The sequence below is a fragment of the Ixodes scapularis genome, unplaced genomic scaffold (genome assembly GCF_016920785.2).
Source record: "Ixodes scapularis isolate PalLabHiFi unplaced genomic scaffold, ASM1692078v2 PGA_scaffold9__187_contigs__length_104089568, whole genome shotgun sequence".
NCBI lineage: Eukaryota > Metazoa > Arthropoda > Arachnida > Ixodida > Ixodidae > Ixodes > Ixodes scapularis.
The window spans coordinates 77,362,535-77,384,963 of NW_024609884.1; the positions used below are offsets into that span (position 1 = coordinate 77,362,535).

At 45.8% G+C, this 22,429-nt stretch overlaps 1 protein-coding gene across 1 annotated transcript in view; it reads left to right on the forward strand.

The window, feature by feature from the left end:
* Positions 1–318: 318 nt before the first annotated feature.
* Positions 319–22,429, forward strand: part of LOC121045535 (BDNF/NT-3 growth factors receptor) — a 410,804-nt gene continuing 388,693 nt past the window's right edge. The window contains exon 1 of the mRNA XM_042287447.1: positions 319–580. Coding sequence (XP_042143381.1) covers positions 427–580 — 154 coding nt within the window. The 5' untranslated portion in view covers positions 319–426. The remainder of the gene's footprint in view (positions 581–22,429) is intronic.

Here is a 22,429-nt window from a genome sequence, read left to right on the forward strand (position 1 = left end):
AACGTTCGCCAAATCTAATCGTCCGCATCGCGCGTCCCCCATCTCGTCAAACCCTCACCTAAAGCGCAGCACCGCCGCGAGCTTTGCATCGGGCTCTCCCACTCCTCCGCTCTTCCCCCAAAATCAGGGAACCCAGGAGCCGTCAACAACCTCGAAACCTTCGAACCGGACGCCCGACGCGATCCGACAGCCTGCCGTGTTGCGCAGCGCGCTTCTCCGGGCAGCATCGGCAAGAACCTCCCGGCAGCATCAACTCGCTCGTGTGAGAGGAGAGAGAAGCGCGCACTCTGATCTCGCGCTGCTCCGAGACTCCGACCCGCGGCGCTGGCTCCGGAGTGGCCGTCGCCGGCGGTCGAGTTCGCGCAAGTCCCCCGTTTGGGCTCCACTCTCGTGCCGGAGCGGCGTGAGCCGCCAGTTGGTGCACGCATGGCGTTCAACGCGACCGGTTTCCGGGTTGCCCCCGCGCACGCGGCGCCCCGCTTCCAGCACTCGGACGTGCTCCGGAACGTCAATTTGGGAGGACCCAAGCAGGCGTCGTCGCTGCCCACCTTACCGCGGCCCAGGCCCTACGCCGGACAGGGTAAGTACCGAAACACAACAACCGCGAGCCCAAGGTGTCCCGAAAGGACGGGTGAGCTCGTGGGACTTGAGCGATAGTGTAACGCGAGATTCGAAGGATACGGCGTGAATTGGTTAGGTACCTCTGCGTCGTTGTCCGGATACCTCGCGTTATTTTATCGCTGCGTGTGCCATCCTATATAGTATTCGTTGTTTTTCTTCACGAGTAGTACGGATGCCGTGACAAAACAGTTTTGTTTTTTCACGACAGCCAAAACTATGGTCCCCCAGAATTCTCAGGTCCTAGAAGCCATTCAGAGGAAAGGATTTTCGTTTTACTCGTTTTCTTTAGGTGTCATAATTTAGGTTATGGTAGGCTACCCAATGTGTCAAACTGTAATAAAACCCTTTCTTCTGTAGTGAGAATACTGTTTGGATTAGGAATATTTACGCATAAAGTTCTTTCAGCGGATCTGTACTTCTTTTCCGAGGAAGAAAAAAAAATATTCTTAATATTTTGCGTGCTCTGCTGCTTGCCCACGTTATTTTTATGCACCTCGCTTCCTCGACCGAGTTGTGTTTTGTATGTGTTTTGGTGTCGGATAAGTCACATTTGCCAACCAATCATTCACGCGATTCAGAAAAGGACAGGAAAGGGACCTAAGATATGCGTATATTAAGCAAATTAAAAAATGTGACACTATTTTTTTTTCTTTTTTTTTTTTGCGGCGTGCGGTTAGCATATGTCTTAATAAATGGCGGGTTTTGAGCCCAGCTTTCTTTGGCGGAACTTCGATCCGATCCGGCTTTTTAAGTAAAGATGGATTGGGTGGGCCGAGAACTCTCGACGTTTAATGACTTGCTGTGCAGGCGTAAATTACATTTTTTCGTCACAACGGCGGTTCATCAAAGAGTGTGGGCAGTCAGTGTATCACGATTTCGCCAATCTATCAACGGCAACACGCTGCGGCAAAAGGCATATAGATTAGTGTTCTTGCACCGTCTGGTTGCGCTGATGGGTGGCTGATCGGGTGGCTGTAAACGAACATGTAGCAGCGGCCCAAAATATTTATCGAAACGGCGATGTATTTTCAGGAATGATTCTATTTGCACTAGCCCGCGGTGCCCTCAATGCAGTAATAATTGATTGTCCTCTAATAAGCTGAACCCGGAAGACACGCGGGACATCGCGCAATAGCGCTTATACAATCTCGCTGGAAATGGAAGAGAGGGAGGGTGGGAGAGAGGTTCTTTGTCGCAAAGAATGTATAACCGTCGAAAGACGATGCAGCTTGGCATGTTCATTAGCTAAGCTCATCAAATAAATAACAATTACAAATATATTGACTGCATCACAATGAAGTATACTTCATTCAGTCGACCATGTGCAGCAGGCAATGCCGAAAGTGGATGAAGTGCTTTAAACGCCTGCAGCTAAAGAACGTGCTTTTTGTAAGCAAAACTCTCGTGTAGGTATGTTTTTTCCAATGAGCACGCTGGGGGACAATTATTAACAAAAGGCAGAAGCCCGTGAATAACCAGTTTGTTGAGCACTTGAATTATTAAAAAAAAAAATAGGTTACCTGCGCTGAATCACCGCACAAGAGGTTCACCTGGTCAGTATTCCAGAGCAATTTACATTTTCATGCCCGAACGTTATAGATCCATGCTTCACCATTTCCGTTTTTTGCTTTTTCTTCCGCAAATGACAAGTGATAATTTTTAATGCAATTAACTGAGAAACTAGGAGCGCAGGCTTTCTTTACTGGAGAGCTTGTACTATTTGCGGGAACTTACGGCATTCAAATGTCGTCATAATTCAGTGCGTTCGCACTGTCCGCCACAGTCGTGCGCTCGGTCCACGTATGCAGGCGTAGGTGTGCCTACCGATTGCGTCCTCTCACGTGTTCTTTACGGTCAACGTTTCTCTCACGATTTTCTCGTGGCGCACGTATTGCCAGTATCGTGCCTTTCTTAACGTATATACGATCTATCGACATTTTACGCATGACTTGGACCACACTTTACCTGAAGAAATTTCTGGGACATGACTGGTCGCTCACCATTTCATTGAAGTTGGGAAAATTTAGCGCCAAGCTCTGTGACTTGCAAAAAGTATTTTTTTCGTTTCATTACTTGATACCTACATCAACCTGCGGTCATTGCAGTAGGGGCTGTAGGAGCTTGCACCATACATGAAATGTACACTCTAAGAAATGCCTTCGCGTCGACTTTCCCGCAAAACACTCGAAGAGCCAACCTCTGTGATCTGCGAAATCAGTTCAGCGAATGATGAGGCGGAACATCTGTTTAGACCTAAAAATGAAGTGTGTGCTGTGGCTTTACTTAATGCAATTAAGTATGGCGCTTTGTATTGCGCAATACTACAGCGCAGACTTCATTTGGAGGTCTCAACGGATGTTCCGCCTCATCATTCGCTGAACTGATTCCGTAGATCGCAGATATTGGCTCTTTGAGTGTTTTGTGGGTAAGTAGACGCGCAGGCATATCTCAGAGTGTAGCGTAGAACATCTACAAATACCAACAAAAAAGAAAGTTCAACTGGCAAGCTTATGACAATAACCTGATTCGTTTTGTTTGTTTTTCGAAAAAAAAGAGCCAACCGAAGAAATCTTCGATGACGAATTGTGTTGCATATGGAACCATTCTTGAATAGTCTGGGAGAAAAAAAGTGTAGTAGTGCACCGGTCTGTGGAGAAAGTTTGCGGGCATTCTTTAATTAATATTAACTCGATACAAAACTTAAAGAGACGGCAGGTCGTCAGCGACAGCTTAAACATGCAGAGCGTGACATCAATAGATATCAATCGAGTTAATTGGTACGTAGAATATTCTCAATAGTCGTTAACTCATCTCCTCATTACAATTATATCCTTAGATGCTGACAATTGCTTCCGTTCGCAGTTTAAATTAAATCAACGAACGATGGCGGCGTTCTCAAAAAAAAAAATCAGAAATCAACAAAGATTATTACAGATTTAGAAGCAAACGCGCAGTATTAAGCCATGTCAACTTATTAACGTGGAGCATCTGCCAGCTGTAAACGATAATAATAGGGCGAGCATCCAAAACAAATATCGCGGAATGGTACGCGCGGGGCACTCTGCAATTTGCTGGTGATCATATTTTTTCTCGCAGTACAAGTAATACAAGTCATTAGTCGTCAGTTGTCTATTCAGCGGGAGGTTAGTTTGCCTGAACATGGCGGCACTATTACCCACTGTAGATGAGAATTTAGCCACTGCAGTACAACCGCTAGCCTGGGCTCTTTAACGTGCTCCACGTACGCAGTAGTTATACACGACCGCACGCAGGTACGAAGCTCATCCAGATCAAAACCGGCAAGGGTTCGGATGGAACCCAGGATCCATGAGTTCTCACGCAGCACAAGTCAATCGCTGCGATATGCGGACAGAGCTCGTCGAATGACGAGGACGAAACCGTTTCCTCTCAGAAACGAAGTCGGCAACGGGTCGCTGAGCACAATCTGAGCTTGCGATACGCCATGTTAGTATGGCGCATATTGCAGGTGTCATTTTCCGCTGTTTACATTTCCTGCTCTTGACAAATGAGTAACTATACTACACTTGAAAAAGTCTGGAGCGCCTGCTTTCTCGCAAGGCACTAAGCAAATCCAATCGCTTTAATCTACGGAGGGAAGGTCGGCGAATGTCGAGGCTGATAATATGTTTAGAGCTAAAAAAAAACAGCCTGCGCCGTGGCACTGAGCACGGGGAAACGTCCTGGTTAGTGCCACAGCGCAGGCTGCTTTTTCAGGCTTTAAAGATGATAGTAGCCTCGTCATTCACCAAGCTCCTCTCCGTAAATTGGAGCAATGGACTGTCCAAAGTGCCCTGCGGGAAAGTAGGCGCTCCAGATTTCTCTCCGATTTCTCTCAGCGCGGGATGCAGTAACTAATGAAAAACCACTGCGACAGTTAGACAGTCGCAAAGGTCTTTCCTTTTGATCTTCCGAGTATAGTTGGGAGAAGAAATCGTCGCGGTTCCAGGAGACGCGGCGGCGTGCGACCTTTCAATGTTTGCACGGCAGCGCGTCGGAGGGATCCTCCTCCCTCGGAAGCGTGCGCGCGAGCGTGATCGACGCAATTGCTTTGAATAATTTTGTGCACGTAACTCGTTCTACGCCAATGAGGAGCTGGCGGCGAAAGAAAAAGGGATGCGTCACTCTGGCTACATCCTTTTTGTGTAGACCGACACGCTGTTTCCAAACAAGCCCGCGTTTGCCCACACCAGGTGTGGACACTGTGCGTGCACAGAAACCGAATTCGAGGGAAGTGAAGCGTCTGCGCATGCGCAGTGCCGCCGACAGCGCCACAGCAGCTGCGTGACGTCAGGGCCGCGTGTTGGTCTATAACGTCGCCATTTTGCCGATCTCCCTCTTTAAACCCACACGGACAAACGCTCTGAATGCTTTGCGGAAAAGCACTCTGAGTGCTTTGCGGAAAAGCATATACATACGTCGAACTTCCGGGAACTTTCGAGCAAGAGCGAAAACCTTCCTTTGAGAATGCAGAGACGGGATACGCCGATGAAAGGTGAAGAGAGGAGCGGTGTGGTAAAACTAGCGGTTTTGGGTAAGCCAGGTTGCTGAAAGATAAGTGCAGTCCAACCAAACCCTGCATGGGCAGCTGGGTGCGCATTTCTAAGAGATTCTCGTTATGTAAATGACGCCTCCCGAAAAAATATGTGCATACACGCAGCGGGCGACAGAGTAGCGGGCCAGCCGTCACGTAGCAAGCAGAGTTGCGCACTCAACATTTTGCTTCGATAACTTTTTTCTTTACATTCATTTTTTTTTCTTCTTTATGGTTTTACTGCGGTAAATTTGGTGAAATGTGAAAGTTCTGAAGGCTGTAACAACTTTCAGAATCCTCGGTTCGACGCTGGGCAAAAATATTGCGAGGAGTCGCTCACGCCGGCGGTACACGTTCTGCGTCAGGGCGTGAGTTTTTCTGCGATTCTCACATTTACGCGCTGAAATACTGAGCACTTGGAAGCTTTTTTTTTGTTTTGTTTTTTCATGGAGTTTACAGAACCACAACAATTCCGGCAATCGTATTATGTGGCGTCGCGTTTCGGTGGTTGTATTTGACGTCTTATTGAGTCACAACCGCGTTAGTGGTATCGGATGAACAGCGTCGGCGGCTTTAGTGGTCGCGGTTGCTGAAGAAGGTGCGCGGATTTAAACAATTCGAGGCTCGACATAATGTTCGGCACTCCTCTCTCAAGATGCACTCAAGAGAATCGTCAGACGTCAAACCAGGATCTAGATTGCACTCCGGAGTGCCACAGTTAAATGCACACAGTCCCAGCGGGTCGGCATGCGTGATGCAATTTTTTAATTAATTTATTTATTTACAAATACTGTCAATTCAACAAATAATTTTAACAAGACTCAACACGCACATACAAAAAAAGGTACATGCATCTTGCGTAGAACATTATACTAGATCATTCGCATAAATATGCTTATGGTAGAACTAATTAGACTGGAAAAGTAAAACATTATAAATATATCGCTTTTTACACAAATACACAAGGATAAAAGAAATTGGAATACTCAAGACACCCTAAATTATTAATCTCAATTGAAGAGAGTATCTAGCTGGAAATGAAGTGATGGTGGTGCTGTTAGTAATATTATGATCCATTCTCTGATGGCTAATGGTTCCATCCTCCGATGGCTAATGGCAAGAGAGAGTACCGGAAACACCAATTTTTGAAGGATTATCCGGACAATGTTTTGCTATGGTTATGTCTAGTCAGCCCAGTATCAGAAAATGATACATACGTAGATCTATCAATTTTAAAATAATCTTGAAGTAGGAGGTAGAGGAACTTAGGCCTAAGTTGCTTAGCTTTGCTAGCTCGGGTTAAGAGACCAGCTCCTTTGAGAGGTTTGGTAAGAGAGTCCGTGCGACTGTGTCAAGTGTAGATACATCTTATGGACTTACTCTGTATATTTTTAAGTTTAGTTATGAGGGTTTTAGTGTGAAGGAACCAGACTGTTTTAGCATATTCGAGTGTAGGCCTAACTAAACTTATGTAAGCTAAACGTCGTGTGACTGTGGCTGCTAGTGTGAGTGTTCTCTTTAAGCACATTATTTTTAAAGCTTCTGAAGTTACATACTTAACATGTGTATTCCACCTTCATTCTGAGGTGCTCATTAGGCCTAAATATTCACCCGTGAAAGTGGTACCTCATCAAAACCGTAAGAAAATTTATATGTTTGTGTTTTTCGTGTTATAGACATGCAAAAAAACTTTTTGGACATTAAGAATCATCCTCCGGTCAGTACACCAGTCATTTATTAATTGGAGTGAAGTATTTAAGGCTAAGTGATGCTCATGTATGAATTTATTTCTCGATAGATGACGCAGTCATCTGCGAATGGTCTAATGTTAGCATTAATATTATTAGTTAAGTCGTTCATAAAAAGGAGGAAGAGGACTGGGACAAGAGCAGAGCCTTGCTGGACCACGGAAATCACTCTGGCTGTCTCGGATGTCTCCTGCTCACGTTGTACAAACTGGTAACGGTTAGATAGGTAACCTTTCATCCAATTAACTATAGGCCCCTCGCCGATGGCGTGTTTTAGTTTTATACATAATTTACTGTACGAGCCTCGGTCAAAAGCCTTAGAGCGCTCGAGTAGTAGTTGGTCCGCTTGCTTGCGATTGTTAATACTGAAAGACAGGTCATCGAATGTTTCAACTAGTTGGGTTACTGTAGAGAGGCCGCTTCTCAAACCATGTTGCTAAGGGGATAAGATGTGCCGCTCTTCAAGAATTGAGTTTCGTTTCTGCAATTTCGTTTCGCCTACGCGCTTGCGCTTTTAGGATTAAGACCCGGCATTCTAGAGAGTTTTTATATATTTACTAAAAACGTTTAATCGCAACAGCGCCGTGAAAAGTAGTTTCACGAGTCAGTCTCACCACTGCCGTTGTTCTCACCAACCAACAAAATAAGTTCAAAAAAAAAAAATGCCTCGAGAAATTTTTGTTTAGCAATTACAGAGAAGATGCAATCGAGCTGGTGAACTTTCAACATTGTAAAACTCGAAACGTAGGACAAAAGGAGAAGAAAAAATGGGTTTTACTTTTTAGGTATTGTCTGTTTTACTTTTTAGGTACTCTCTGTGTTGTCCCCTTTTTCCTTCTCCTTTTGTCCTACGTCTCGGGTTTTACAATGTTGAAATTTTTGTTATTGCCGAAAACGCAGTATCACGTGAAGAGATTTCCGTTGTTCAATCTTAAAAGGGCACCTAGGTGTACACCATTGGAGGCCGAAACTCTATTCCCATGCCGCATTTCCTGTCTGATTCGAACTTAAAAAGGTCATGAAACGATATCTGGTTGGAATGTTCATGACTTTGCAGAGGTCATAGTCTGAGCCAAGTAACTCACACAGACCCCCACTGATTCAGAAGCTTCTTTGTCGCGGTGAAATTGCGAGGGTAAAGGGGGACAGTCTTGCCTTCGCAATGCTTGATGACGTTATGTGGGATCGAAACCACTCGCCACGAAGAAGGTCAAGCGCTGCTCATGAATTGGACACGAAGACTGCGTGAGCACTCGACTGTGGCTCGTAACAATCAATGCCTCGGCGGGCTCTCGGGTAGTGGGTCTTGTGACTCTTGTCCAATTAACCGCTGCGGTGACAAGAGTAGCCCAACTGTAACAGTGCCTGCTCAGCACGCGTTTTCTACTTTGCCAACCCCATCACGTGGGTGTGATTAACGTTGGCGAAGATGGGCGCCAGGTCACGTAGCAGCTTTTTTCTGGCTCCGAGTTGAGGGGATGAACGATGCTCACATTTCTCGAATTTTTTTTTTTTTTTTTGGCGCCTGCCATTCCCTAGAAAGAAAAACCAAGGTAGTATTTGGTGAAAGTTAAAAAAAAAAAAAATCGTTTCAGGGTCCTTTTAACATATCCGCGCGCTGAAGTTGGGAATGCACAGGGCACGCGCCGAGTTCCACACATTGTTAAGGTTTGACTATTCCAGTCGTCGCAGCCATTGGGCACGAGCCACTACCCGAATGCATTTCGAGGCATTTATTGTCACGAGCACAAATCGAATATCTACGCAGTGCTCGTGTTCACTACATGAGCCGGATGTAAACATTGTCACCGTGGGGATCGTAAAGTTTGGTGGCGAAATTCTGAGGATCGCAATGTCGACAACGCCAAGAACGCAACCCTTACAACTTCGTCATTAAGATTTTGCGAAGGAGAGACTGAAATAAAACGTCCGCTTTTATCCTTCAAATTCTACCGCGAGGAAAACGCTCCTTGGTCAGTGGCGTTACGTTCGAGTATTCTTGGGCCACGCTTGTGCCAGTAAGATTCTCTAAAGTGATAAACATTCCTACCCCATATCGTTGCACGGTCCCTTTAATGCCTAGAAAGTAAATCCAAAGTTTAAAAAAAAGATGCTACCAGAAGTGCCAACCCAACTGCGGAGGGATCCAAAAAGTAAACAAATCCAGGTAGTCCAGAGTAAATTCGAGAGCTACGGAGAATACTCTACCCACTATCATTTCAGTCTGAGCCAATCAGAGCTCGGTGTTTTGCCGCGAATGCAACGCCTGCGCAAGAAGCAAACGAACGTGCGCTCCGCATAGTCACCGAGAACCTCAGAAACGCAGGGCGTGGTATATTATATTCACTATTTTTGCTTCATGGCTCGCTCTTCGAAGGGAACCACAATCTCACTGCCTACAGATGCATAGTATAGACCTCTAGCAGTTAAGATTTCAGCAGCGCCCCTGGCGAGTGAAATCGGATTTTATTTGGGTCGCGTTTCTGCTGTGTGTCGCGTTCAGGGTTTTCAGACGCTCCGCTAGTGGTCATGGAAAGACGCTGAGGCACGATGACAGACGCCAGTTTACGCCCCTGTATTGTGCCATGACGGGACGCTACAGGACGCGGCTTCACGTCAGCATTAAATGGTCGCGTCTCGCGGACGCTGTAGCCAACGTTACTAAAACACCCAGTTGGGAAACTCGCCGTCGAAACCTGGGCCGCTGGCGTCCACCGAGACCGAGCTAAATGCGACAACAGCGCCACTCTTTATCGTTTGTCTGTACTGTGGTCACCTTGAGCTTTTTGAAAGCCTGTTTTTGCGTAAAAACAAAAGAAAAAGACTCTTTTTGAATGAAATTTATTGGAGTTTAGTACAAAAAGAGGGGCGCGTTATGTTTTAAAAAAGTGTAGTTTGCAGGGTTTTGCGGCACAATTAATATTGTTTTTATACAACCATGCCTCAGCGGGGCTTTCAGGTAGCGCGTCCCGACCTAGGTGCATTTTAACTTCGGTAGCTTGACGCGGCGTGTCCGCCGGGGAGACGGGGGTGGCACCCCTGTAACCTCTTCCGCTGTATTTGTTCTTAAGGCCCGTTCACACTCTTGCAACCGAGTGCGACCGAGAGAGACCAAACCGGTTTTTAAGCCTCTTGCGATCTCTTAGGACCAGCTCCGCTCAGTGCATCCGGTCCCAAGAAGTCTTTCTCGGTCGTACTCGGTTGCAAGAGTGTGAACGCGCCTTTAAAGCCAAAATAGAAGTCACGTGCAGTTCCTCGAGTGGCCGCTGCGGGAGAAATGGTGGCGTTGTGTTCGTCATTAGCTCGGTGCTCGGAGACAGATTGGGGCCACTTTTTCAAAGCTGTCTCTATGGGAGTTTCCCAACTGAGTGTTTTAGTAACGTTGGCTGTAGCGAAGGCGCTTCTTTCGTGGTCGCGTCTCGCGGCCGGCACCACCGCGCCCCCTACGCCCAGAAAAACTGGGCCGGCTTGCTAGAAACCGCCTCTCAGGTGAGACTCGGTGAAAGAACGCACTCAGAAAGGACACGGTGTACTTTTGTAGGTCATACAAAGGACACGGTGTTCGCTGCAGGCGTGATGACAAAATTATCCGCGGGCAAGCTTCAAGTATGTTTTTCGAAGCATGTTTGCTTCGTATATATATATATATATATATATATATATATATATATATATATATATATATATATATATGAACGAATATGTGCAGATGAATCAACCGTACTTAATCCAATGAATCAAAGAATCAAAGTTTCCAGGAACCCGCCGAAAGCCAAAAATTGGCGGAGCCAGGATTTGAACTCTGGGCCTCCTAATGTCCGGTCGGGTGTGCTAACCACTACAATATGCATGCTCCGGAACGGGGGTCTCTGCAGACTGCTTTTGTACGACCGATATGACCGTCATACAATAAAGACCTTAGACAGCGTCTAAGGTCTTCCTTTGTACTTTTGTACACTCTCAAGAAAAAAGGGTGTCAAAAGGTGTATTCTTACACCCTTTGTCCCATATAATACACCCCAGTGCTTCAATTCGACATACAGCGCCCTACAGTCGAACAGACGGCCCAAAATTTCACGAGAAGCTTGATAGCCGTGTGGTACAACTTATTAAAATAGCTAATGTACGTTTTACTGAACACGAAAGAAATAATCCAGGTTTTCTTGGCCCTACTGTAAAAACTCGGTGTTTTCTTTATGTGGTCTTTGATACGTACTTTAGCTATTTAAAATGTTGTACCACACGGCTATCAATCCCCTCATAAAATTTCGGGCCCTCTGTTCGACTGTAGGGCACTGTACGTCGAATTGAAATTCTGGGGTGTATTATATGGGATAAAGGGTGTAAGAATACACCTTTTGACAACCTTTTTTTTTTTAGAGTGTACTTACATGATGTACGAGCAGTGGAAAAACGGCTTTAAAGTTTAGCATTCAAACTTGTAATGCTACCTCCCCCCGCCCCTTTGAGGGTGGTGAGAGAAGCGGAGAGAGTAGCATTGTCAGACTGGTGGCAAATTATTTCGATTTCCTGGAATACCACACCGGGTAGGGTAACGCTACCGCGCTCTTCTTATCTTTCGTCCGGCAGCGCATACTCCGGCCCGCCAGCGAAACTATCAAGTACATGCGACAGCGTAAACAGGCGCAAAGTAATGGATATTTTGAAACTCCTTGCCCCCGTAGCGCACTCTCTCCTCTCGAAATTGCTTTCTCGGGAAGGAACGCTGTTGCGTTTGAAGCTCTGCTTGATTGACCATATTTGGCCGTAGCTTTGGCGCCGCTGGAAAAATGGAGTATACGCCAGAGAGCAATAAAAAAATAACCGAATAACGCTTCTCCCTCCCCCCCCCCCCCCCCCCCCCCCCACCCCAACCTTTTTTTTTATTTTTCAGAACGCCGCTGTCTTAAGTAAACACGTTCTAGGGGTCTCATTTGGCTTCGCAGGGTTTACTGTTTGCCTTATCCCTACCCAAATCTAAACAATATTTTCTAACACTTCAGAACGTCGGGCAGGGGAAAGAATATTTATTTTTAATTAAAGTTATTGCCTCTGAAAAAATGCAAGTTTTGGACGATAATCTGTTTCGAAAACTAGAAAACCTGACTCTAGTCGCTGCTGATTTGGCCGAATTCCAACAATTGCGCACTCCGATGGGGTTCAACTTTACCCCTAACGTGTTTTTTTTTTTTTTTTTTTTTATACAGTGTGTCTCCCCCCCCCCCCCCCCCTCCCAAAAAAAAAAATTATAGTTTTTTTTTGTTTGTTTTCACCACAAAAATAAGCTACGCATCGCCCAACGCTCATCCTTCGCCTCAAGGTAGTGCTGAAGGTTCGAACCAGATTACACAGTTTCTGCACGAACAGATATTAATTCAAAAGTTATAAGCCATTTTTTTAAAATGTAATAGAAAAATCGGGTTCATTTTTCAGCCCCATTTTTCCATTGTATTTGAAAATGTATTCAGAGCCTCCGTCGACCGCCATTTTTCCAATAACTTTTTTTAGAAAATCACTTATAACTGATGAATAAGACGTCGGTTCGAGCTGAAGCTTTAGCACCTGTTCGGACCTCTAGCGCAACCTCTGGGCGGAGAATGAGCGTTTGGCGATGCGCAGTTTCATCTTTTTTTATATGAAAAGAACCCTGTAAATATTTGGGGGACACACCTTGTACTTTTTATAGAAGCTATACTTTTCAAAGGAAAATACAACACGTCCTTGGCACAGGCTAACTAAACGAAAATGTGAAGCTGCCATAACAATCTAACAGAACTCTAGTCGTAAAGGAACTCTTAGACGTTCTTCGGCTCGCCCATATTTTACACCCTAAACGTTTTTCTTAAGCACCCTCTGAAGGGGTTGTTCGTGAAAAACCCATAAGGGGTTAGTTAATACATGGATATTAAAGTTGAATAAAAGCGAATTATAGATAATGATTTGCTTTTATCTAATGTTAATATCCATCTCCCCTGCCGTTTGACTAGGAATCACTCCACTTTTTATGCCAATACCATTTGCAAATCTTCACCCTTGTCACGCATACAATCACTGTTCAATCGCTCTGACAATCCAGGTATTGAAATATTTAGTGTCCTTTCAGTGTACCGCAAGCAATTAGCAAGGAACCGCTAACTATCTGTGATGTGAGTTTTATTTGTTGTGTGTTTATTTGGTGTTTCCTCGGTCTTTGTGCACCAAAGTGAAGACCATCGGGTTGTTTTTGGGCACACAAAAATAAAGATTATTATTTTTACGAAGCTCCACTTTGGATGCGAAAGAGTTCTTCATCGCTCAGTTACCTTTCTATAGTGCACCACGGGGCGATAGTACTTGAGGCAAATCCGTTCTTCACGGGCTGAAAGAGTTCTTGGGGGGTCAAAAAGCCTTTAAAGGACGGATTTTTTTTTTTTTTAGAATGTATGGTCTGCGCTAACTTTGATTATACAAATAAAGTTTACATTACTTATTGTCTCTGGTTTCAAAAGCAAGCGACTGACTGTTCTCCTGCGCCTTGAGTTTGATCCAACTTTGCTTGTTTTTATTGATTGATATTGTAAAAAAAGTTTACACTCAATATTTCAGAGAGATTTACAATAGGCGTTTTTTATGTTGCTTTTAACGACTTTGTTCAAGCTTGTCCGCAGTTGTCCGAGCAAGAGCGGAAAGGTTCTTCCTAGGAGAACAGCCTACAAACAAGCCTTAGTAGATGAAAAGAAATATGCACTCAAAAAATAAATATTAGAGATAGAGCACAAGGGTACTATGTGCACTGATAAAGAATCAATTCAAGCAGCTTTCACAGAATACTACAGTCATCTTTTCAGCAAAAAAGTGTTATCTACACTCTAAAAAAAGCCTGTGCGTCTGCTTTCCCGCCTTACACTCGGAGAGCCAATCACCGACAACTTACGGAGGCAGTTCAGCAAATTGACGATGCCGAAACATATGTTTAGAACTTTATACCAAAACACGCCGTCTGAGTTGTGACATTAAGCAATGCAAGCGTGACGTTTTGCATTGCTTAGTGTCACAACTCAGAGTGCGTTTTTTGGTCTAAACATATGTTTCGGCATCGTCATTCGCTGAGCTGCCTCCGTAAGTTGCGCTATTTGGCTCTCCGAGCGTTGTACGTGAAAGTAGATGCACAAACTTTTTTTAGAGTGTTGTTGCGCGAGAAAGTATCGCGTGTGATATGCGCTCACTTGAAACACTTTTGAAAGTTAAATTATGCTGATTATGGACATGTGGTTAAAGTAACACAAGAATGAACCTGCCGCTGCTTTTGTCGTCGTCGTTGTTATCAGGAACGGCGTAGTAGGAGGCCTTTTTCTCTTTCTTTCTGGCAGAAATATACTACCTCGTGGTGCATCCGGGAGCGAAGCAGTGTGTTTGCCATTTTGCCATGGCGGTATTGTGGACGCATGGGGGCAATCTTTCCACAGAAGAGCACCACAAACGAGCGCTTCAGCGACGCGAACGAGCCATTCCTGGCGCGGCGTCTGCAATCGGCATATCAGAGTCGATGAGCGCACCACCTATCGTCATCATGAATATACTAGCGCGCCGCCGCACACGGAGAAAGCGGCCGCTATTCTGACACCATTCTTTTCTAGCCACCAAAGCTGTGCTACAGTGGCGTAGAATCGGGCAGTTGGGGTAGTTGCCTCACCGCGAACGCTTGTTGAGGCGGTTCATGTCTAAATTGAGAGATGGCGCTACGGTCGACTCGTCCTGAAGCTTTCCCGCACGCTTCTGCGATCGCGTGTGTATCACCGCCCCCCGTGTGTGCGTCCGTGTTTTCTTCGTCAGATAGCTGGGAAGATTCGGAAGAATCGTAGGAACTGCGTCGGCCGAAAGTATTGGTTTCCCACGCTGAACATGTACTACCTCTTCACCATTGATGACTTGCCATAATCTCTAATGACGTACTGTGGTTCAAAAAAATGGGGGAGAGGGGGCGCTCTTAAGCGCCCTCCTTGCCTCCCCCCCCCCCCCCCCCCCCCCCAACCAAATCGCAACCGACCCCATATAATATCATAACGCCTCCCTCGCACCGGAAAGGATCCCTGGCAATGTTACTGAGACTGAAAGAAACCTCAACACACCGATTTTATTTTTGTCTCAGAAGAGAGCCGCCTACTCGTTATTCTGATATAACTCTTTCTTAGAGGACGAAATTTTCCCAGTTTTATTTTTTCCTGCCTTCTTAACCCATGTTGATCCGAAGTATTTCAACGATATATGGCATCAGCATTTTACTCTTCACGTTTAAAACATCTGTGATGACAGAAGCCATAGTTATAGGCATACATGTACGTAACGCGTTACAAGTAACGAGTTACTTCTACTTAGTTACTATTTTCGGTAACGAGTAACGTATTTAGTTACTTTTAAGGCCAAGTAACGAGTAGCGGTATTTTGTTACTTTTGAGGAGTAACGTGTACAACAACGTTTAAACAGCCTCGTTTTTATTCTAACCTGAGTATGCGTCTATTGCGAGAACGGTAGCTGGGCGACCCGAAAAACCAAATACAGTATGACAGTAGAGAAACGTATATCGCTGAACACGCCAGTCGAACAGTTCGACTGTCGTGTACAGCGATAAATGTTGCTGTGCTGAACTCTACAGCAGGGAATGTGCTTCACCCGGCGAACACAAGGTTCGTTGGTTGAACCTTCTGGAACCGAGTACGGACCGCATGTAAACACGGAGGTTCCCAACGCGGGAAGGCACATAATCCATTGTCAACTTCGAATTTTAGAAGTAGAGAAAACACAAGGGTGAGGGAAATCAGAGATCCGCCAGCTCTTGCTGAAGCACAACACTGCCGTTCCTTCGAGCGCGTTGGTAGAACGAGTCTTGAGTGACGCCGGAGATGTATTCTCAACGAAGCTGGGATACATAACTGATGAAAACTTCGAGGGGCAGCTACTGCTTAAGTGCAAGGACTACTAAAAAGAAAACAGTAAACCATGAAACAAAAACAGTTGCGTATTTGGTTGCTAAAGTAATGTGAAAAGTAACTCGTTACTTTTGAGGTAACTCACGCATTCGTTTTGAGAATTGGTAGCGAGTAACGTATTTAGTCACTATTTGAGCGAGTAACGAGTAACGGTATTTAGTTACTTTTTTGGGGTAACGTGTACATGTCTGGTTATACAGGGTGATTCAAGGAGACGCCAGGGTCTTTAAATCGGCCGCAAAATTCGGTTTCTTAACTTATCGCGCTATGACTTTGTGCAGCGTTCCCCACAGATGGTGCATTTTTTTTTTTTTTGTGAAATTTGCAAAGAGCGAATTTACCTTAGGAGAAAGTAAAGAAAGAAAAAGGCTTAGCTCCTATGGAAACGTGGCGACGCCACCGGTCTTCAAACAATACGGCGCCGTTTCGCACGGGAGACAAGAGATGGCGCAACGAACGCCACCAACGAACGAGAATACGGCGCCGAGAGCCAGCGTCTTTAGCAGACAATCTTTTCGACTCAAAAGCGGCGCGCGTTCCGCAGGCGGCGACAGTCGCAGAAACAAAAACAGGCGCGGTAACAACAAGAAACTGCAGTTCCTTGTCTGCTAAAGTCGTATGCTCGTTCGTTGGCGGCAGTTCGCGTCGCGACCGCTTGCGCCATCTCTTGTCTCCCGTGCGAAACTGCGCCGTGTTGTTTGAAGACCGGTGGCTTCGCTGCGTTTCCATAGGAGCTAAGCCTTTTTATTTCTTTACTTTTTCCTCAGGTAAGTTCGCTCTTTGCAAATTTTACAAAGAAAATTCACCATCTGTGGGCAACGCCGCACAAAGTCGCAGCGTGATAGGTTAAGAAACCGAATTTGCGGTCGATTTAAAGAGCCTGGCGTCTTTTTGAATCACCCTGTAGGTACCAAATGACGTCGCCATAGTTGGCAAGCATTACAAAATTGAGACATTTATATTTGTTTATGTAAAAAATAAACAAAAACAGTTGTACCATTTTGTTAGCTCATACACCACTCTGTTTCAAGGCGACATTAATGATCAGTCTTAACTAGGGCTCCGTGTTTTTATGGCTTATTTTTGTCCATATCAGGAGGTGTCTTTTGGGGGTTTATTTTTTCCCACAGATTCGGTAATTTTCGGTATTCATTTGTGGCTTCCTACAATCGAAATCGGGGCTTATCGGGGCTCAATATGAGAAAAAATAGGGCACGGAAATTGAATTTTCCAATCTACATGCGCGCGTGAGTCGAATACTTGAAAAACACTCCCCTACCGAGAAGGTAAAGGGAGGAGGCGTAAGGTTTTTTTTTTTTCGAGAGCTCAAACTCAAGGTCTTTCGTTGCTTCCCAATTTGAATAAAACCGCGTCGGGGGCTAAATTTCAGGGTTTATGGTATTTACCGAGAACGCGAAACTCTAGTCATAATGTGCATACGCTTCCCCACTACTTCACTTCCAACGAATGTCCGCATGGTTTTGGTTTAAAGAAAGACAGTGGCCAGACAGTACAGTGGCCACTAAACAGATTAACACATATATGAGCGCCTGCCGAGCAGGCGAAAGGGCGACACGTGGCGTCGTGCCAATACCTAACGAGATTGCCTGGCGGGTGCCGTCTTGGCAGCTCGGCGGAGGTCGGAATTGGGAAGATAGCAGCCGATTCTAAAACGCGCTTTCGTTTCTAGCCACCACTTCCCTGCTTCAGGCTTTCGCCGGTCATGCATGACTGTAGACAAGAGAATAGCGCGTTGAGAGCAGCGATATCTTTTTTTTTTTTTTTTTTTTTTCAGAGCGCAGCTCGTAGGCATTCGTTTTCAGCTTGAGCGGCGTCGGCGTCGCCGTCGGGGTTGCCGTTGCAGTAGCAGCGGCTGGGGACAGTCATGTGATTTACGACGTCACCGGGAGTTTTCGAGAAGGACGACCATGCAATTCACCTGGCTGGTTCCCACAAACAGCTTAGTCGTTGCAAAATCTAAGAGGGCACAGTCTATAATTCGTGTTGAATAATAATATGAGCGGCACTTAACCAATATATTGTGCCCAGATCTTACAATTCACGTTCAGAATCCCCCTTCTTGAGTTCAAAATCGCCGTTCATTCCCGCGATTGACAGTGCAGAAACCCTTCGTCATGTGGAGCACTTCTAAGTAATGCGGTGCGTGTCATGTGGGCTTTCTTCATTGCCAAATATTACTGCCTTCTTAAACGGAGTCGCCAACTTTGATAGCACTCGAAGAGGTCCACTGTGGTCCATCGCGAGATGAAACACACTATGGCCCACAAGGATTGTCGCTTTTCCTTTCAACCGCAAAGACTCTAATACGGGTAGGAATTGTGGGAGAGGAGGGGGCGAGAAGGGACGTCAGAACCCCGAGCTCTCAGTTGGAATGATTAGTGGGTGGACGCAAGGCTAGCCGCTTTTGTGGCTAGTCATTCTTCGAATCCGTTCGAACGTCGAACGCCGGCGTCTGGCCTTCGGTGTTAGCGTTCGAACGCGTTCGAAGAGTGAGCAGAGACAAAGGAGGCAATTAGCTTTGCCTCTGCGAACTAATCATTCCAACCAGAGCTCGGGGTTCTCAGAGCCTTTTATACTGGGAGAGTTCGGCGGTCTATTGATCCAGCCGCCAGTCTGGCAGCACTGATCGAACAGTCTGGCAACTGTTCGCATCGCATTCCGAGTCTCGTCATCCGGCATGATGTGCCTTGTCGTCTCGAGCCGGCAGCCGTCTGACTAGCGTGGAGCGAGAAACGACGGTGAAAGTGATCGTTCTGCGCTGCACGAGCCGTTAGAAGAAAACGTAATGGGGTGCTGTAGTGCCGTTGGGTGCTCGAACAGCGCGAAAAAAGGGTTCAGGATGTACCGGTTCCCGCAAGAAAAAGAAAACCGTGCAAGGCACAAGATCCGGGAGGCCAAAACAAGGAGGGCTAAGTGGAAGCCGACTTCGAGTTCTCGATGGTGCGAGGTAATATTATAATTAATTTATTTTGTGAGTTAAACGCGTTTTATTTCGACTAAAACTGTGCAGCGACTTGACGCGGCAGCGTCAGGTGAGATTGTCCGTTGATCACGAAGCCGTTTCCTGCCGCGCAAGACGTTATACTTGCGAGCGGCCAAGCTTGCCAACTTTGAACTGTGCACATTGTATTTCAGTATAAGTGCGAGCGGGGCCGATCGCTGCAAGCGCGTGCATGTCGCGCTGAACGACGCGTACACTGTATGAGCGCACGCGCTCCGTCGGCACGTTCAAAGCATTCATCTCACTCTCGTAGCTTTCTCTGCGTTCGAGTTCTTAGAAGCGACCTCGTATATAGCTCCGCTTCGCCGTCTCGCAAGTGCTTTTGTTTCGCTAGCGATAGCTTTATTTTGTTTTTCATACGCGCAGTAAATACTTCGCACTTCGCAGACAGTGAATTCGATAGCGGTTGTCGATCCCAAAAAGCTCAGGCACAACGCGATGCCGACGTTGCTTCTTCACGGCAAACCAAACAATGTCAGAAGAGAAAAAAAAAAAAAAAGAAAGCCAAAAGACCGGCAGGTGAAGAAGCACGGCGGAAAATCACGATCGGTCCGCCGTATTCCGCACAACGGTGCACAAACCTTGTGATGTGGTAAACAGTCGGGCAGCGATCCAGACAATCGAACTTACCCAATGAAAAATGCGCACAAGGCCGCTGAGCTGTGTCGGACATCGGGCGTTTTTGAGCGATTCCCCATTTATAAATGAGTGCCGTTCGTAAATGGGCGGTTTGTTTGCTAATTTTTACATGAATAAAGCACCGAATCACAAAATGGTTGTTTTCCGACTTTCTCCTCACGGCAGCAAAAGCGCGAACGGCAAAACCTACACGCGTATACATCGCACGTCAATGGGGAGACGCACTTGCCGGGAGGCACATCATGGCGGGAGCGGAACCCGCTGAATCCGCTAAACCTAACGGGCCGTAAGCCCCTCCCCATCCGCCGAACTCTCCCAGTATAAAAGGCTCTGGGGGTTCTGACGCCCCCACTCGCCTCCTCCTCTCCCTCAATTCCTACCCGTATTGGAGCTTCACACTGCGCATTTTGCGAACGGATGGTATATGACTGCTGCCGAAACCGCGCATGTCAATTTACAGGGTTTTCTGTTTGTTTTTTATCAATGTTTTCGCGATTATGTTTTGCGTGAAACCGCCGGTTTAAAGTGGAATTGTGTAACCACTGTTATTTGAGCTGTGATTTCGATCATCTAAGCAAACGTTCGCGCACCGTTGCTCGTACATGTTCTGTCTCTCGTGCAGACGGACATTTCATCCCTGTCCGACCCCTTCATTCGCTATACCCCTAATCCTTGGTCATCCTAATAGATTTCTTGCGAAATTCGAAGCGCCCCATCGCGGTGGAATGCCACGCAGTGCACTCTGGGAATTGGTTGGCCACTCAGTCTCGGTTTCGATTGAGCAACTTCAGTTCATGCTATCACGCCGTGACCGAATGTGCTGCTCGCGTTTTTCATTATCTGACTTCACACGAATGCACAATACTCTCATTCTCGAGCGATATAAAAGGGAGACCGGGTCACTTTTGTCGGCTCCCGACATGCCGGATATTGCGCGTGAGTATGCAAACGTAGTAAGATGTGGCTTAGTCACCTCCCCCCGAAATTGTATTTTTTAGCTCAATTTCAATAATCCTGTATATAGTATGGGTGAACCACAGTTGAAATGTGGTCACTTGGAGCCCTACACATAATTTGTTTGCCAAGCGTCCGCTTTTTGTTACTTCATTGGACGAAAAACGCGCCGCATCCTCACAGGAGATTCGCAGTTGAGCCCCACGTTGGCGCATGAACGTTTAAGGAAACGCAATTAATTCGCCCTCACCACTGCACAAAAATTACTATGAAACAGACATGTACGTAACGCATTACTTGTAAAGAGTCACTTCTACCTAGTTACTTTTTTTGGTAACGGGTAACGTATTTAGTTACTTTCTTAGAAAAGGTATGAGTAACGTACTTAGTTGCTTTTAAGGCCAAGTAACGAGTAACAGTATTACGTTACTTTTGAGGAGTAACGTCTGCAACACCGTTTAAGCAGCCTCGGTTTAATCCTAACATGAGTATGCTTTTATTGCGAAAACAAGCAGATGGGTAACACGAAAAATAACTAAACAGTATGAAAGTATAGCATAGTGTATCGCTGAATACGTCAGTCAAACTCTACAGCTGGGAATATCTTTCACCCAGCAAACGCAATAAGGTTCGTTGGTTGAACTTTTCTAAAAGCGTGTACAGAGCGAATGTAAACCCGGAAGTTTCCAACACGGGAAGGTACAGATCCTATTGTCAGCTTCGAACCTTACAAGCAGAGGGAACGAAAGACGGGGAATCCCGGATTGATTAGCTCTTCCTGAAGCGCAACACTGCAGTTCCTTCGATCTCTTCAGTAGAACAATTTTTCTGCGTCACCGGAGGTGTATTCTCAGGGAAGCGGGGAAACATAACCTTTAAAAAACTTCGTGAGGCAGCTACTGCTTAAGTGCAACAACTACTGAAAAGAAAACAATAAACTATGAAACAAAAGCAGTTGTGTATTTGGTCGCCAAAGTAACGAGAAAATAAACTCGTTACTTTCGAAGTCAAATAACGCGTTCCTTTTGAGAATCGGTAACGAGTAAAGTATTTAGTTTCTTTTTGAACGAGTAACGAGTAACGATATTTAGTTACTTTCTTGGGTTAACATATACATGTCTGCTATGAAGTCTTCCTCGTACCATCATATATCTCCAACTCGAAGCTTATGCTAATTAACGATTAAGTTCTCGCAAACGCTGAGATCAGCTAGCTACGTAGGAGGCCCTAACAAGCGTCCCCGACTCCTCGTTAAGCCCTTTTGGACGAGCCTTTACCGACGCCCAAGATCTGTGTCTGAACGGTGTTTCTGAAATTACCTCGGCATACTCAGGCAGGAAGAAAGCAAACACAGCACAAATCTTATGGCCATTAGCATCCATCAAATGCATTTGGAATCCTTTAGTTCGTTTCACGCTCCCCATAGGGTTTCACGCCCGTGCACGTGCCGTCCGGCAAACGGTGCGACATTCTTCACGCAAGTGCTTGACTGTTGCTTTCTTAAAAAATGGTTTGCGTGTGCGAATGTGCCTATATGATTGGCAGGATAGCTATACGCGCACATGCGATATTGAATTAGTAGAATTCAAGTGGGTGAGGACTTTACCTCGTGCAGTGCTGCGGGTCAGTATGATAAGAGATAAGAAGTGAGTCCAATTTGGAGCTTTTCAGTGGCGTCTTCGAGTTTTACGTCGCGTACTTAGACGTTTTAAGAAAAACAATAATTGCTAAAAGATGTATTTTGTCAATGGACGCACAAAACAAGTAGAAAACTTCCTGACCAGCATCACTAACGTAAAGGTGCGAGCTACGTTTACTCGTACTTATTGGTTGTTACAGTGTGTTGACTCGTACACAAGCAAGCTTCGCAGCGTCGAGCACTGGCTCCTCGACATACCCCCAAGCGCTAACAGAAAGGCTCGAGTA